At 38.6% G+C, this 17,530-nt stretch overlaps 1 protein-coding gene across 2 annotated transcripts; it reads right to left on the bottom strand.

Annotated features, from left to right (window-relative positions):
- Positions 1-6,764: 6,764 nt before the first annotated feature.
- On the bottom strand, positions 6,765-16,128 carry LOC122646598. 2 transcript variants are annotated; one of them, XM_043840181.1, is made up of 5 exons: positions 15,993-16,128; positions 15,334-15,469; positions 7,922-8,015; positions 7,085-7,165; positions 6,765-7,006 (listed from the first exon to the last, which is right to left on the bottom strand). In XM_043840181.1, the coding sequence occupies exons 1-5, from the start codon at positions 16,018-16,020 to the stop codon at positions 6,869-6,871; spliced, it is 477 nt and encodes a 158-aa protein (XP_043696116.1). In that variant the 5' UTR covers positions 16,021-16,128; the 3' UTR covers positions 6,765-6,868. The 2 variants fall into 2 exon arrangements, with proteins under 2 accessions (XP_043696116.1, XP_043696117.1); XM_043840182.1 differs by having other exon boundaries at positions 7,922-8,021; positions 15,340-15,469.
- Positions 16,129-17,530: the final 1,402 nt, after the last annotated feature.

Here is a 17,530-nt window from a genome sequence, read left to right as displayed (position 1 = left end):
ACAAAAAAGTGAAAACCTAAATTTACTCTAAGGCCTTCGTCTCCTTCAACTCTTCGTCTCCTGCAACTCTTCGAGTCTTCATCTCCTCTAGTTCCAGCAAGCGGCAACATCAACTCGAGTCTTCATCTCCTTCAGTTCCGGCAAGCGGCAACAAAGACTCGACTCATCTTCTCTTCTAGTTCTGGTAAGTCTCTAGTCTCTACTCCCATAATCTTCTTCTTCTTCTACTTCTCTAATCTCTGTAATTCTGTTTTCCCTTTTTTGTTTTTTATTTTATTTTAACGACCGCTGGCTGCTACTGCTTCCCCCAACACAGCATCTCTACTCTTCTGGTTCCACTTCCGCCAACTGAAATGTGACTCTTCTGGCGAGGTAAGCCCCTAGTTCCCTACTCTTCTTCTCTGTTTGAGTGTTTTGCCTGCTGCTCTTTTTTTTTAAACGCTTGCTGCTTCTCTTTCTTTTTTTTTTTTTACTTTTTATGTTAACGCATGTTAGATGCCCTGTTTCTCTGTTTTTTTTTTATTTTATTTTGATGCCTGCTAGTCAGCTACAGCCTGCTACTTCTCTCTCTCTGTTTTTTTTTTTTTTTAATGTTAACTCCATTGCTACAACCTGCTTCTCTGTATTATATATATATTTTTTTAACGCCTGCTAGTCAGCTACAGCCTGCTGCTTCTCTCTCTTTGATCCTTCAATTAATCAATTTTGCTTCTTAGTTCTTAGTTCTTACCTTCTTCTTCTTCTCTGTACTCTGTAGTTTGTAGTGGCTTAAATTTAATTTTTAATGATATAAGATATGATATGTATTGAGTGTTTGGGGGGGGGGGGGGGAAGGGAAAAACTAACACTAGAGTGACTAGACCGCCTTTACCGCTTAAGCTCAGCTTAGGCGGCCGCTTTACCGCCTAAGCGCTTAGACAGGTCTCAACCACCTTGGACCGCCATGCCGTCGTGACAACTATGGTTGTTCATTTAAATTGCCTTTGGTTACATTCCCTGTTTTAATATGTGCAGGATTCTCTAGTACTGGACTAATTACAGCTGGGTGGTCATATTTCTTTTTGATAGATGGCAAGTTAAAGTTTTTTGATACATGAACTCTGGCAGTTACAGACGAGTTAGTAGTTGTTCTTTTTGCAATTAGGAAAGGGTGCCACCATGCAGCCGACATTGGGTCACAGATTAAAGAGATTTGGGTTGAGAATGACTTGATTACCAAGACTCTTCCATCTCCAACCAAATGCTTATGACCGTGGTTTCTTTTTAAAGACTTTTTACACATATCTAATATCACCCAAAATGTAAAATATATTTTATCTAGGAACTTGGCTAAGAATACTTGCTTACAACATGTATCTACTACTGTAGACTAGCGTTGGCTTTGTATTTTCTAATCATATATAAAATAAAAAAAAAACATAATTATAACAGAAACTTACCATAACCTGGCCACATCATACTTTAGAATCAATCCCCTTTCGTCTAGTTCGGCTATTCTATAAATTAAACAATAAATCAACATCAAAAGATAATTCTTGAGTCGAGGTATTACAGTCAAATTTTGATTTGGCATCCCCCCATCCCCCTGAAAAATTGGTATCAGAGCTACCCTTGCGTTGAGTTTGTGACACTACAAAGGTAATTTGAAACTTGCTCTTGATTTTCGGTAAATACCCCAATGCATACGAGGATGCGTTCTTGATAGTCAATTTTTATTTGGCATCCATTATCCCCCACCCAACAATTGGTATCAGAACTACCATTGTAAGTGTTGAGGGTTGCTTGTAATGATAGAGATATCTCCTCTCTATGCATTCTTCAAGTTCCATGTCTAGTTAAGGTCTACTAGCAAACAGGGTTTTTCTCTGTAGGTTGTTTCAATGGAGTTGTTCAAATTTGTTTTTGTAATGATATTGTTCATATACTACTCTCTCTATATATTTTTTTGATTTAAAAAAAATTTAGATCTGACCTCCATGGTCGCAAGCCCTTGCAGGCCAGCAATCTGCACACGTAGGTTGCATGCCCGCAAGGGACTAACAACCATGGCGTAATAAGCTAGTTCTGTTGTTTCTCCCACACTTGCCCGACCTGCAAATTGCAAGCTTTCCCTACCTATGGTTGCGGCTGGCCCTGTCCATGGCTGCATGCTCCACTTTCTACATGGCATTCTCCTATCCATCTTCCCTTCTTTCTTCTGTTATGAACCCTTACGGCATCCGTGGCCAAGGATGTTTTCTAGCCATCGACGGTGTTGAGTCTTTCCTTGTTATGAATATGGTGCATACAAAATAAAAAAAATTCAAATCATAAAGAGTTGTAGGTTGTTGGCTGAAGGAGAAAGAAGAAGATAAATGAAAAATTATATTTTATCCTATTAGGGTTTTTTGAAATCCTAGGGCTATAAAAAGACTCTTTAGTCCTTTTGTTTTAATTAATGGGCTATGTTTGGTTTTAAATGCTCCATGGGCTTTGACCAATTTTAATTATCTTATGTTTTAACTAAAACATTGTATGAGTTTTTTTGGACTCAACCCTATTTATTTAACCCTATTTATTTTTTAAAACAAGGTGAATTTGTTTTGTTAAAAATAGTTTTGGGCTTGATTTTTAAACATATTATTTGGACCAGCTTTAAATATGTTTTAAGTGTTCAGACTGAATCCATGGTGGACCATATGGACCTTAGAAGTGGTAGGTCCCACCTGCGAGGACCACCCCCATTATTTTTTAATATATTTCAAACATTAAATTGTTTAATGTTGGAGGGCTTGGATTACGATTTTTCTTTGTGGGCCAGCAAGTGTGACTTGTTGTTTTGGGGCCCACAATCACTTTTTATTGGGGTATTATGTGTTGTGCTTATGACCCCATTGTGACCATTAAAGTTACTCCATTGTGACCAAGTGGTCACTGGTTCGAATATGAAAACAGCTGCTTTGTGAAAGTAGGGGTAAAGCTAGGTACATTAGTACCCCCTCCCCAAACCCCACAGTGGCGACTGGAGCCTTGTGCACTGGGTTTGCCTTTTTTTTTTTTTTCATATGCCGTGCTTGCTTGTGCATGTGTTAGGGTCCACAAAAATAGTTTCTTGACCTAAATACATTCTATACTATTCTACTCCCGCATTTGGATCTGCACTCCTCTGCTTAGCACTCTGACCTCCCAAAGGAAACTCGCTTGGACACAGCATTCGAATGGAAAACAAAGGGTCTTCTTCAGATTAGGATCAATTAGTGCTTTTGCTCACAAAAGGCAAGAATGAACAAATTAAATAAACAACGATTAAGGTTTTTCAATTTCACATGCACATTAGCCTGCCTGGTTATTCTCTTCTTTAATTGCAAGATGGAGCCAATCAAACTAGCGACAAGGGGGCTGGAGATGATTGGGAGCAACGGCAATGGGGGTGGTGATGGAGAGAGAGAGAGAGAGAGAGAGAGAGAGAGAGATGGATGTGGAGGGTGCAACATGGTTGAGTGAGAGAGATGCAATGACAAATAATTGAACAACTGTGATATTTTTTTTCATACGATGATCAGTAAGATGCAGGTGTGGGAGATTCCATTCAACCCCATAGTTTCAGAGAACCTTTTCCCTATTTCATATTACACCTTCCCTCTTATAGGATTTCCCCCCCTTTTTTTCTCAATGGTCCCTAATCTTACAATAGAGCTTATTTGTTTATTAAATAAGAAGAAAATATTGTCATGTCACCAATGTGTAGTTTCCCTTTCACATGATTTTTTTTTATTTTTACTCACCTGTTTTGAAAATATGAGCCCCATATGGATGAAACCTTTGTCAGGACACCCATTAGTGTGGTGTGCAGATTCCTCCCCACATTGGCAGTGTGAAAAACCCTCTCTCATTAAGTAACTTCAAAGCGGTACATTGATGTGGAAAAATTAGATTGACTTCATATTTAACCTCCGATCGAATGAATGAAGACATTTTTACTCTAATAAAAAAAGAATGATGACATGGATAGCATGAACACAAAACTAGAGCCCTAGCTAGATTCCATTTTGTTGGGAGATTAGTCCCATCGGCTATTAACAAGCCTACAATCCCCTCATACACCTGGAAGTCCCTCCACCTAACAATTCAAACTTTTAGGATGAAAACTTTACATGGAATTATAGCGGGTTTTCACAGTATCCATGTGTCCACAGTACAGAGTGCCACACATGTGGAGTTGTGTTGGGAGATTAGTTCCACATTGGCTATTAACAAGCCTACAACCCCCCCTTATACAAGTGAGAGTCCCTCTACCTAACAGTTAGAACTTTTGGGAAGGAAACTTTACACACGTCGTAGTTATGCCAATTGGCTTCTAACTTTTTATTCACTATGCACTCCCTCATTTTTTTCAAAGGAGTTTCTTTTTTCCCAAAAATTCACTCCCTGCCATGCCATTCTGGGAGTGTATGATACCAAGAGTATTTTATTGGGAGGCTTGCCTATCCCGCTCCCTAGCACATAATGCAAGCGTAGAATATAAGGTAATGAGTAATTATTTATTTTGGAAATTGACTATTGTATCTCTAATCGTTAGAATCACACATTGACACACCAAAGGTATCAGATCTCGAATTGTACATTGGTCGAGGACAACTATTAGCACAGTTGGCTTGAGGCTAGTGCAATTGAGCTTAATCTCCAGGAGGTTTTGAGTTTGAGACCTCCTGTTCCTTATCCACACTAAAAAAATTGCACGCTGGTCATGGTGGCTTTTGAGCTTTTGATGCAAGTTGAAAAGTTTAAGTGCAAGTATCGATTTGGTTTGATGTAACCCTTCCAAGGTCCAATGGGTTTTAAGTGAGAGTAAGGTCGATCATCTCAATTTGTTTCGAATTTCAGGGCTCTTATTTAAGATACTCTTGGCTTTGGGGGTTCTGGTAGCAACAACTGTGGTACTTAACAATGTCCAGATTTCATAGTCCTTACCCTTTCATAGAAAATATCGAAGAGGATGGATTGATTGTTCTATGCTTTATCATCTTCTTTGATTCATGTTCTCTTTTTCATTGTTTTTGCTACTGCTGTCAATTTGTTTATGGCAAAAGAATTCAATGTTTTATAACACGGTAATTAAAGCTCTGTTTGTAATGTAAAATAGGCGGAAAAGGAAAATCTTCCTGTAAAATAGAATTTTCTACTGTTTGTTTTAAAGCAAAATTCAACAGAAAACCTTCAAAAAAAATAGGAAAATAGTATGTGGAGAAAAAATTTTAGGACCAAGTTTCCTTTACCCACGATTAAAAGAAAACCTCTCAAGCCACGACATCTGAGCACTGGGATTGTACCATGGACGGGTACTTTCCACTATGTTCAATAATGGGTGGGAATTTAATGATGAATCTGACCCTCTAGGAGTCCAATCATATAAGATCACATCATTGTGGATGAATAGATTTCTTTTCATATCAGTGGCGAGAAGTTTTCACCAAATTTTTATGTAAAATATAATCTCGATCTACAGTGAATACGATCCCATTCAACGCAGGGAGTGAGAGGGTGGGAATGGATATTAGAAAGGTGTTTTGGAACATACTAAAACCTTAAAAGGAGTTTGTGAATCCTAAGATGGTAGGTGAACCATTCTCTATAGGTGGAGGAAAACTTTGTCCAATATAATTCACAGAAAAAGTTTACCACAAAACAAACAGGACCTACCTAATGACACTAGGTCCGATAGAAGCTTTCCTGTGTGGGGATGAAGTCATTCTAATTGAGTTCCTTAAGAGTGATTGGTCAAGAGGTTGTAAAATGTAGTACATTCTGTCATTAGAGCAGCAGAATTAACGGCACTTACAAGGCAACCCCGTTTGTTTCACTGCAATTTCAAAGATCTAAATTATTCCATCAATAGCCATTAGCTTCTAGATTACATTCCTCTTTGGTGTTTTTACAAATGCAGCTTTTTCACAATTTCCAATCAATCTAAGAAATGCACTCAGCAGGCCATTTGAGCCAAGCTATGAGTGATCATCTACTCAACCCTAACATGACACAGGGTACAGTCAGTTTTTGAAGTGAAATAGGAAAGGATCTGAACCTGCAGCTCTTCTTTCAACCTCAACACAACATGGGTCAGGAGAAAAATGAAAATTTGCTCATAATACTCACAACCACTATAGGCTAATGATCCTACATAATACTCTCTAACCAGAACATGTTAATGATCCTTCATAAACCATTAACCACTTTAAGCTAAGGATCCTCCCTGTCTTCTTTTTATGAAAATCAAACAGCATATGTTGCAATGGTCTCAATATGGAGATGAGTGTGAATCAGAAACTGTTGCCAGAATGGGGTATGCATGTCTTGGAGGGGGTCCTGTAGAGAAGTAGCGGAATTACGGAAGGAACTTGTTCAACTGAGTTGACATGACAATGCTCTTGACACCAATATTAATCAGGTTGAGATTATTCAAACTGTCAAACTCAAAACCTGAGGGAAAGGGGGGGATTGGGGAGAGGGGGTTTGCAGACGGGACGGATCAGACTATGGCTGTCATACAAGGTAATAATAAAAAATTTATGAATATGAGACTCGATTTATCTTACCCAGTCTCAAACTGCTTACAAAGTGCCAAAAAGCTCAATTGAGAGAGGAAAATTCTCTTAAGAGTCACCCAAAAAGAGAGAAAATTCTATTTACTTTTAAGTGTAGATTCTTGTCTCATTTCCCTGTATCACTAACTTCTTTATCTATTAGTTATGCTGGCTACTAGAACAAGCGAGCGTTACACCAGAAAGTGCAGAAATCAATTTCCTAGCAAAAATATCTAATCAAACATTATAATGTAGATTTCAAACTGCTGAAATTGAGACAACATATAGGAGTTGACAGTACCAAGCTTCTACATGGTAGCCTCAACTTCTTCATCGTTTTCCATTGGTTCCTTGACAGCATTATTTCCACCTCTCAACCTTGATGAGACGTTGTCAATGGCTGAATTGAGTTGGCTTATTTTTGTATTCAAGGTCTGCCTGGTCTTCTGCATTTCAAAAGAGATGTGAGTAAGTTCTCACATCCATAACAAAGTCGCATGCAAGGTCAAAGGAGTTGAACATACCTCGAGGCCGTCATCATAATATATTGGTCGCCTAGCCTTCCGGAATCCATATTCATCTTCATTTAGAACAGCTCTCCTAATCTGCTTGCAAGAAAGCAAAATGCTTGAAAACTCGTCACGATCAAATCCAAAGTGAAATTCAGTTTCTTCCAGAAAAAAAAAATTTAGGAAGCTACACAGAATGCCTAAGTGCTCATAAATATACTCAACACGTATTCTTTTCTTCTTAGCTCTAGCTACCTCCAATTTCCAAAGGGACGTGTTGATGCATATGATTGGACATGCTTGCCTTATGTGCAGGAACTTGAAGATAGATTTGCAGAAGACTATTCAAGGCAGAGACAGTGGGATTGGAACGTCTAGCAAATGGAGCAAGCCATAGACAAGAACGCATGATTGACAAAAAGTATTGCCAAAAGTTTTGACAGTTATTGATGATGCAAGAAAAGGCCCACCACAGCAGCAACCAGCTTCGTATGGGTACTAAGATACGCATCGATCAATATCCATAATTGTTGGCAACTAAAAATGATATGCATTTAAGGAGTAGTCTTATCATTTTATAATGAATTTTCATATACAACCGAGCTGCCAAATATAGGAGTCACTAAGAGTATACCGAGTTGAGCACCTTTGCAATGCCAACAATTTCAATCTTTGTGATATCAATGAAAGTCGAAGAAAATGAGTGGATTTTCGAATGCATATGAACTATTGGAATACATTTGTTTTATTGGTTTTAAAAATACTTCTGCAAATCCTCAGACAAAATGTTCAGAGTATGGTTCTTAGACATGCGTAAAAAAGTTAATAGGGGGGAGAGAGAGAGAGAGAGACCTGCGGAGCGAAGATATATGCCACTGTTCCAAACACAGCACCTCCTAGAAGGAACCCAGCAATAAAATCACCGCCACCACCTCTACCACCATCACTATATATGTTGAAAAAAATGCAAGATAATGAGAAGAAACAAAAGCAGAAACATTACCATCAACAAAATAAGCAAAGAACAGGGGCTTGTTGGTTCGTTAGAACCAAAACCAAGAACACCATAAGCTAGAAGTAAGGAGAAAAAACTAGAAACATACAACATTATGCATCTCGGTTTGCTTTTCATTTCTTTTCTCTTTTTTATCCCAATCCTTCCAGTTAAATTCAAATAACAATACACATATCATCCACTACACAACAAATGCATTTAAAAATGACAATATATATGATGGACAAAAGTCCAAACAATTGAGAATTTCATTTCAGGCTGCATCTTGGATGGCACTACAGCAAACGTGAAATAATATGACTGTGTGAGAAGCAGAGGAGGTTCGCCAACTGATGCGGTTACACAAACTTGGTTCCATAGGGGCAAGTAGGGTTTTTTTAATATTTGTTGGGTTATTTTTGTATTTTTTGTTGCAATTAGATAATATTAGTTGTTGTAGGAATCAGTAGGAGACTGAGTTAGAACCAAAGTCTGTTTCAGATATACGATTAGGAGTTTTTCTTTTCCTTGTATATGTAAGCATCGATGGAGAAGATTTGAAAGATTGAATTGAAATTTTTTAAGTTGCTGCTGTGTGAGTTGCTGGCTGGTTTCTTCTCCTCAGGTCTGACCTCTCCACAGTCCTTTCCATTACTTGTCTTCATTGTTTCTGTTCCCCTATTCCTTATTTTCTTATTTTTTCATAACTGTCCTATTTTCCTGAACCTGTGTGATTGGTTGGGTTTGGAAGAAGTTGTTAGATCTCCCTGACTACCAGCCCATTCAACCTCAAGATTTTACGGGTTAGTTAACCTCTCTAGGAAGAGCCAATCCTGGATTTTATTCTTGAAACCCCCATCTGTTGTGAGTCTGAAATCAAAACTGGTATTGAGGTTAGCATCTCTGATGCAGATAAATCACCTAAGTGGTATTAATTTATTAAAATTAAACTTTGGGTTGGGTTATGGATGTGTTGGGCCTTTGATCCCACGTGTTATCATTGTAATTGACCACTTCAATGGCCTATAATATGGGTAGAGGCTACGCATACTGGATTAGTTAGTTGAATGTCTTTATTTCTTTATTCTAATTGTTATTAAGTATTTCAGTTAGACTGAATTAGGATTGTATAAATCCATCCAATTTTGAATTACCTTATTAGTTAAGGGTTGGGTTAGGCCTTTCCATTTCAGTGTTTGAGTGTACTTTTGAGTCTTCTATATTAGTTTGTAAGGGATGCCAGCATGGTACACAAATTTTGATTAATGAAAAGCTCTGGCTGCTCTATTTCTGTGTGAAGAACCTTATGTTTAATCAAAGGATCCTTGTGTTAGATCAAGGCTGGTTGATGTTTGATCCTTCCAACCACCTTACGGTGAGAAGCTCAGGTGTTCTTCCTTACTCTTATTCTCCTTCCTCCTCCTTTCCCATTCTGCTGCTGTGTTCAGATTTGAATCCCTATTTTCTAATTGCTGAATCGATTCCCTATTTTATTAGGTCATTAATTCTGAGATTTACTTCATAGTAGCAGTGTTTATCTGGCTTTATACTTCTGTTGTTTGATCTGTAATCAGAACTGTGAACTGAATGATTTACCCTTCTTCTAGTGCAATTAGGATTGATCCATAATTTTAAATCCACCCATCAGATTGACCTGAAATTTTCAGCAAGGGTTCCTTACCCTTAGAACAGAATTCGATAGGAATTCTGGTCCAATCTGACCACCTGACTTTGTCATATCATATGTTCTCCCTATTCCGGATTTTATCCTCTAAGAAAAGATTCTGTTTTGGGTCTGTATTGATTCTTTAATTACAGTACTACATTAGTGCTCTCTGGTTACAGCAATTTCTTTGTTGATTTTAGCTTGCTGAATCACATGATGATTGGTTGGGTTTCAAAGAACAGTAGATTAGCAACCATGTCCTAGATTTTCAGGTTGGAAGGGTTTAAATTGAGTGAGAAACCTGACCCGAAAGCAACTAGGTTCCTTCATATTCTGTTCCCAATCATGAGGTTGAAAAGGTGAACTTCTGTTATTCGCATATAAGCAATTATATTCGCTGTTTTACCAAATAGTCCTTTTAAATTGCTTCTGTTTTAACCCCCGACTATGCTAAAATTCCAGAATACCCCTTTTCTCTTTCAATTTAATTACCAATCTATCCCAAGGTCCTTTTTTCTGCCAAAAGGGTACTAAACTGTTCTGAATATTTATGAAACTGCCACAACTCATTCAATTTGAGTTATTTGTCACCTGTGGGTCCATAGTGATCAATTTTAAGGGTTTTGGAACCAGGGATTGCATTACCAACTTATATCTAGAGTTACACCAATGCTCTTAAAATCCAACAGGACACAACAAACTGTCGGGGCCTAGCAGTCAGTATTCTAGATGTAGGTAAAAGACAATATTAAAGTTGCGAATGCTAAATTAATAAGCCAATAAATGACACAAATATATGCATACCTAAGAAGTGCAGGTTCTTGTCAGTCAGCTAAAGGTCTTGGTTAAAACCTCCGGTGACATTTTAAAAATTGATGAGACTCCTATCCAAATAACAGTCATCAATGGTCCTCTGACTATCACTGGATGTTCCATCATCCAATCAAAACATCTTGACAGCAATCATTTATGACCTTTGGACTAATAATTCCAGATCAGAAGGGCTGACAGTATGGCCATCACAGTTTATGAGAGCACTAGTTAAAGCTCAGACAGTGATGAAAGCAAACAAGGAATTAAAATTCAGACCAAACTTAGAGAAATATCAACGATTGACCAGCAACATGAAGGATGAGTTCATTAACGATTGCATTTTTGTGGCTGCACTCTCAGCAGTCCGGGCAAATAAAGGGAGTTATCAGCAATTCTGGTAGAGAGGTGATAGTATGCTACACAGCTCCTGTTGGGGTGGCAGAAATGACAGAGTCTGAGCTTTGGGCTCTAATTCTAGGCGTTCAGCTAGCAAGGAGCTTTAGGACTGTACTATGTTACATGGGCTCGAGTACAGGGATCAAGGTGTGAGTATAGTTGATGCAAATTCATCACCAAATAGGGCTTGTTTCATTGGGAATAAGTCTTACATACATGTTGGGCCTTTGATCCCATGGGTTTCTAATGTAATAGGCCACTTTTATGGGCCTAAAATATGGGTATATAGGTTGCATACGGGATTAGCCCAATACTTAGTTTATTTTTATGTTTTTTAATTGAACCGGTTTAAATTGGTTGCATCCAATTGGTTCAATTTACGTGACCATGTGACTTGGTTAAGTGGTCATGTGATGTAAGTTGGGCTGGATTAGGACTCTATAAGTCCAGCCATGTTTTGAGTCTATTTCCTTTAGTATTCTAGTTTCCTAGTCAGTTTAAGTTACCTAATAGGTTAGGGATAGAGTTAGGCCATTCCTTTTTAGTGTCTAAGTCTATTTTTGAGTCTTCTATATAAGTTTGTAATGGAGGCCAGAATTGAATACGAATTTGATTAATAAAAATTAGCTTTATGCTTGTTGCCATTGTTGCTGCTCTTTGTGAGTGTATATCCTTGTGGATCTCAAGGTGGATAGGGTGGGTGGACTCCTACGACTCCTTGCGTCTGTCCAGTACCGGGAGGTTCTTCTTCTTCGATCAAGCTTCTTTAAGCTGCTGCTGCTGCCTTTGAAGGAGATCAAACCAGTAAGTAATTTTAGTTTCCTGCATATATCCTTCCCCTCCATCCATCAAACCCTAACCTCCATTAAACCTGCAACTCCTACCTTAATGAGGACTCCCTCATAACTTTAGATCTGTCCATCAGTTTCAAACCAAACTTCCAGCATACAACCCCCACACCTCTCCTCACACTCGATCCAAAATCCAGTTCATAACTCCCACTCTGTCCCCTCCATTCCTCCACTCCATTAAAACCCAAAACCTGCAACTCAATTCCCACTCTGTCCAGAATTGTAGAATTTTAAAACCTTCCCAAACCCTATTATTTATATGCCATAAAAGCACCCTAGACCTGCACATTCAGACCCCATTGTCATTGTCCAACCCTAACCCTAGTTTTTGCCCTAAATTAGTAAACCCTAACCCAATCGGCCAGCCCTTGTGTGTGACCCCATTACCCTGGCTCCTAGTGGGACTACTCCTACCTAGGACTACATTAATAGTATGTGTCAAAAGCATAGTTGTCAAGGCGTCCAGGTGTCTTGTTGGTTTCGCCTTGCTTCCAAGCAGGGTTTCAGGAACTGGCAAATTGGATTGGGAATCACCCGATTCAGATAGGAATCAATGGTCACTGATCCCGATTTATGACGAATCAATATGGACGATTACCGGATAAAAACACCAGAATCGTCAGAATATTCCTCGAATATGCCGATTCTAGGGCTTTTTCAGACTGATTCAATCGAAATCAGAACTGACCTCTTCCGTCACTGATTATGGGTTTAAAAACCCTGCTTCCAAGGCCCCGCCAGTGCCTTGGGTCCCCTAAACACTGGCAACCATGGTCATAAAAATAGATGTGTATGGGGACTCAGTAAAACGTATTGAGAAGGGAGGTTAATGCATAAAAAAAGGAGCCCGTGAAAAGAAGGGGGACTTGGCAAAAATCTATGGAGAATCTTCTTCTTCTTCACAGCCATGCCGTCCAACTTTTGGGTTAGTGTGTCAGACACACACCCATACCCATGTCATGTCGTGCCAACATCGGAACTCCTAGGGTACATAAAGTGTCCTGTAACAGAGGTCAAATGGATGTCAGAAGGGATCAGAGGCGGTTGGAGACTTCAGTGGTTTAACTGTTTGGGAGTTTTTGCTTTGTTGGTGCTGCTGCCTGAAGCCTCTTGTACCATCCTTTGCTTCATTCTGCTAATATATTTATTATTTAACCCCCCCCCCCCAAAAAAAAAAAAAAAAAAAAAAAAAAAAAAAAACACTCCACTGCACACATTTAGAACTCAAAGCATCTTATGCTAATTTCGTGCTCTCAGCGATTGCCTATATCATTTAGCTGGATCAACTTCACATATGAAACCAAGTAATTGTTTTACACATTAGGAATGGACCATGATAGGGACATAAAATGGGAGGAATTTGTCTTAAATGAAAGAAAAATGTCTACGTTTTTCTCCCACTGAATATTACGAATTAAGTAATGATTGGGTTGTGAAGCAAGCCGGAAGAAAAATTCTCTCTGACTTGAATCAAGCCTGATAAAATGAACAGGAAAACCCAAAATAACTAACTAAGGAACCATTCACCTAGCCAAGTAAATTGATTTGTTTGGGAATCAGTCATCATGAATCTCAACAACAAACACAAGCTGGAACAGGTCTTCAGTAAAATAAGTCAGCAAAACTGCTCTTTAACCTGAGATGCAATTTTAGATGGGAATATAAAACGACTTAAGTGCAGCAGTTTAGCTCCTTCTATGCTATTTTTCAGTAGTAGTCTAATGAACCAGAAAATAATAGGTTTTGAGAAAATGCATGCACTGGAGGAATTGGGCTATTTGGACCTGCATCAGTGAATGAAACATCTTTATGTTGTTCAAGTAAAACTGTTGTATTAATATTCGTGAATTAATAATTTTCAACAATGAACCTAAGATCTGTCGTCTTATATTGTTATAGTCCCAATTCAACCTTTTCAAATCTCGAGTAAAAGAAAACCATATTGAAAATTGGATTTAATGTATATGCATTTCTCTCTAGAAAAGTCTATGTGAACAGAGTTCATGGTGAAGTTAGCACGAGATGTTCATTATTAAAATCTCCAAAGGAAACTGAGGCTTAGTTTCTTCAACTGACAAACATTGGAAAGGTCATGAAGAACGTTTCAATTTCAAACGTTCAAGAAAAAAGAACAAGTGGCACACACAAAAGGGTTAAAGATCATGACTGATACACAACACATGCAAATTTCCCTGCCCCTGATTGGTGCAGTAGATAAAACTTTAAATCTAAAAAAGGGCATACCCAGTGCACGAGGCTCCCGCCACTGCGGGGTCTAGGGAGGGTCATAATGTACACAGCCTTACCCCCGCTTCGCGGAGAGGCTGTTTCCAGAGACTCGAACCCGTGACCACTTGGTCACAATGGAGCAGCCTTACCGTTGCACCAAGGTCTACCCTCATAAAACTTTTAAATCTCAGCAAAAATAATCAAACCACACGGAAAAATGGTTAAAATCAAGGAGTAAGATTAAGCAAGATATAACATGTTAGTAGGTATAAGAAGAACTTCCACAATGATGCAAATAGAAAATTTTGTTAAAAAAAAAACAGTGAATGCCTCAATGGAGAGTAATAAAAAGAAACTCCTACAAGAAAAGGGTCAGGGTCAATCCTCACAAAAACTGTTATGATGTATTGGGTTTGATCGCCCTGCTTGGAAAAGGATTGAAGTACTCACAAGTTTACCATCACATATTCAAAGTGAATATGTTAAGAGATAACAACTATGAGCGTAGAGCAAAGTTCCTCAAGCAGCACAACATTGAGTACAAGGCAACACAAGAAATTGATTTTCTTTTTTCTTTGGTAAAAACAAGAAGATGGTTGCTGTTTGATAAATTTTTCTTGTTTGTTCTTGAAAAAAAAAAAAAACTATCTTAAATTCATCCAATGTCATTTATCCAAATACATGTTCAAAATTTGAGATTAACAATATTGACTAATGAGGCAATGTACAGTTTAAAGTGTACCAAGAAGGGTAATTATATGCTACTCAAGCAGTATAAGATGAGCATCGGTGACTAAAAAAGTCAAAAGCAGGAAACATTAAGATGATATAGTGATCACAAGTAGGTGATTTAGTAACTGAAACAAAGTTGTGTAAGCGCAGCATAGTTTCCATATAGATGCAAGGTAGATGCATTAGTAAGTATATCTTTATAGACAGAGGGGCTGGACCAGTCAAGGCTTTGTATCTCCTGTGTGATGCAAAGTAATGCGCAGATACCAAATTCTCAAGTAACAGATGCACTATCAAACTCATTTCTCTACAAAAATAGGTCTTGATGGATCAGGTTTACTATTGCTTCATTTCCAAATAGAGTCCTGAATCCTCTTGCTCTCTAATCATTCCGTCATATCTAATGCAAGGGAAATTATGAAATAAATGTGAATGTGTGAATAAGAGAGTATGATTCTTCTAAAAGTGACACCGATGATATCTTGGTTTTTCTACGTTCATAGCCAGAAATGTTCTTTCTTCCTTTCTTCGTTTCCTAGTAACGGGACAAGCGATTTGCAGATTGAAGTTCAAAATTTCTTACTTGTATTCTGCACGAACAGATAATCTACGATTGGATCCAGACTGATTCAATTTCTTTTGATATGCCACTCTAGGTGGGTGCCCTAAAGAACTGAGCTTCGTTGACTGGAGTTCACAAGTCTTGAAATAAGATCCACCTACATCCAAATAAATGGCGTTGAAATACTTAGAATTCTGGTCCAATATAATTTCAAACTCTACGATAACAGATTATCAGGCATCCCAAATATCATATTTATCTCTAGTATCAATATGTCATAATCTATGGCGTTTCATAGAGAGCGTATCAGAACTTGTAATTCACGACAGAGGGAAGCCCTTCAGCTTAAACACACGACCAAGAAAAAATGAAGCATGAACAAAATTGAGAATTACAGAATCAAGATTAAAGGGAGATCCAAAAACCTAAAACACCAAAAAATTTTAAAACTATATATAAAAATCAGATCTTTGTTCGTTCAGTCGATACATACGAGGAAAAAACCTAATAATGTATTATAAAAAACAAAGATCCAAAAGGAAAGTTCAGTGACTGAACTACTACAATTCTTAGCGAGTTACACACAAAACAGAATGTTTTCCATCAGAATTCCAAGAAGGTCAACGGAAATAGCCTTAATAAAGCTGATATTCTTTCCTGATTAAGCATAGAAGACCTACCAGTCACCGAAGTGCAAGAAGTCGCCATGGAGATCGAGTGGAGTTGCAGAGAGAGAGGTAGAGAAGGATGTCAGGAGAAATTCAAGTCCCAAAACTGGAATTTTTTAATGGCTTTATAAACCAAAATCCAAATCGCTCGTGGAGTCTAGAGACTCTGGACCATGGTTCGTAATACTGGGATCGGTCAGGGCCGATATCGATTCAATACCGATCTGGATCGGTCAAAATCGGTTTATCGTTAAAAAATGGAAAAAAAAATTGGATTTTTCTGGATCTCACGTATCAGTCAGAAAAATATTAAAAACAATATGAAAATTAAACGTAAATTGGAAAATAACAGCCGATACCAATCCGATCCGAGTGAATCGACTAATTTGGATTGATTTGATTCCTTTAGAATCGTAATGACCAATACCGACCGATCCGATCCTGAGATTCATGCAAGCCAACCAAGTTGACTGATGTAGGGAACGATCCCCTAATATTGGGTAGGATCGGTCTAGGCCGATACCAATCCGATCAAGATGATTTTAACCGATCTGATTTGAGATTACAAACCATGGTCTAGACTAGGAGTGCAACCGGGCCGATTGTGTCGGGAGGATTTTTAAAATACCAGCCCAATCCCAGGTCCCCTTATATTAACCCAAGTCCAACCCTTCAGATTTGGCCCAACACAGTTGGACCCCGATTGATCTTGATTGGTAGTCGGGCTAGGTTGGACTGGCCCTGATAATTTTTGCCATTTTAGGATTAGGCAGGGCTGGGTTGAGCCAAGCTGGGCTTAGAATAAGGACACAGCCCAACCTTATCCTGGGCCAAACAATCTCAGCCCAGGCCCAGCCCATGGGTTGAAAGCCCAGCCTAGCCCCTATCAGGCTCAAGGTGACCTTGGGCGGGCTTGAGCTCACCGGGTTAAACTAGTACCCTAGTTGAGACATGGATTAATATCCTCTCAGGTTCCCTGCCCGGTACGGTTGTCCGGTTCCTCTCATAGGGGGGGCGGGAATGACAATCTAATCCCTTGCCTGAAGGCCCCGAACACACTACCCGAGTGGGGTTAACTCGTCATTTTTGCCCCCTATGAGAGGAACCAGACAACCGTACCGAACAGGGAACCTAAGAGGGAAAAAAATTCGTTGAGACATTCAATTAACCTTAAAAGTGGAGCCACCCAGATATGGGTCCCAATAATTTGATTGGAGACATGTGCCAACTTGTCCTCGTGCCATGTGTAAATAGTTCAACAGGTAAGGTAGGGGTTTGTATTATTAATAACCGTGAATTTTCAAAGAATACCCCTTATATTATAACAAATGGCCATATGTTCCTGAGGCTCGCTGTTGATTGATCCGTGCCACGCTCAAATTGTTACTTAGGATTTGTTTGGTTGGAGAATTAACTTTGGAATTCTAAGTCTAAGAATTTTAGGAGGGTTAATTACTCAAACTCCTCAACTCAGAAGTTCTTTTTGATTCCCCCTTAAATCCAAACTTCCACCTAACTCTCTGTTTTGGATTAAAATCCTCTACAGTGCT

Source organism: Telopea speciosissima, chromosome 11 (assembly GCF_018873765.1).
Source record: "Telopea speciosissima isolate NSW1024214 ecotype Mountain lineage chromosome 11, Tspe_v1, whole genome shotgun sequence".
Classification (NCBI taxonomy): domain Eukaryota; kingdom Viridiplantae; phylum Streptophyta; class Magnoliopsida; order Proteales; family Proteaceae; genus Telopea; species Telopea speciosissima.
This window is presented reverse-complemented; position numbering and strand designations above follow the sequence as displayed.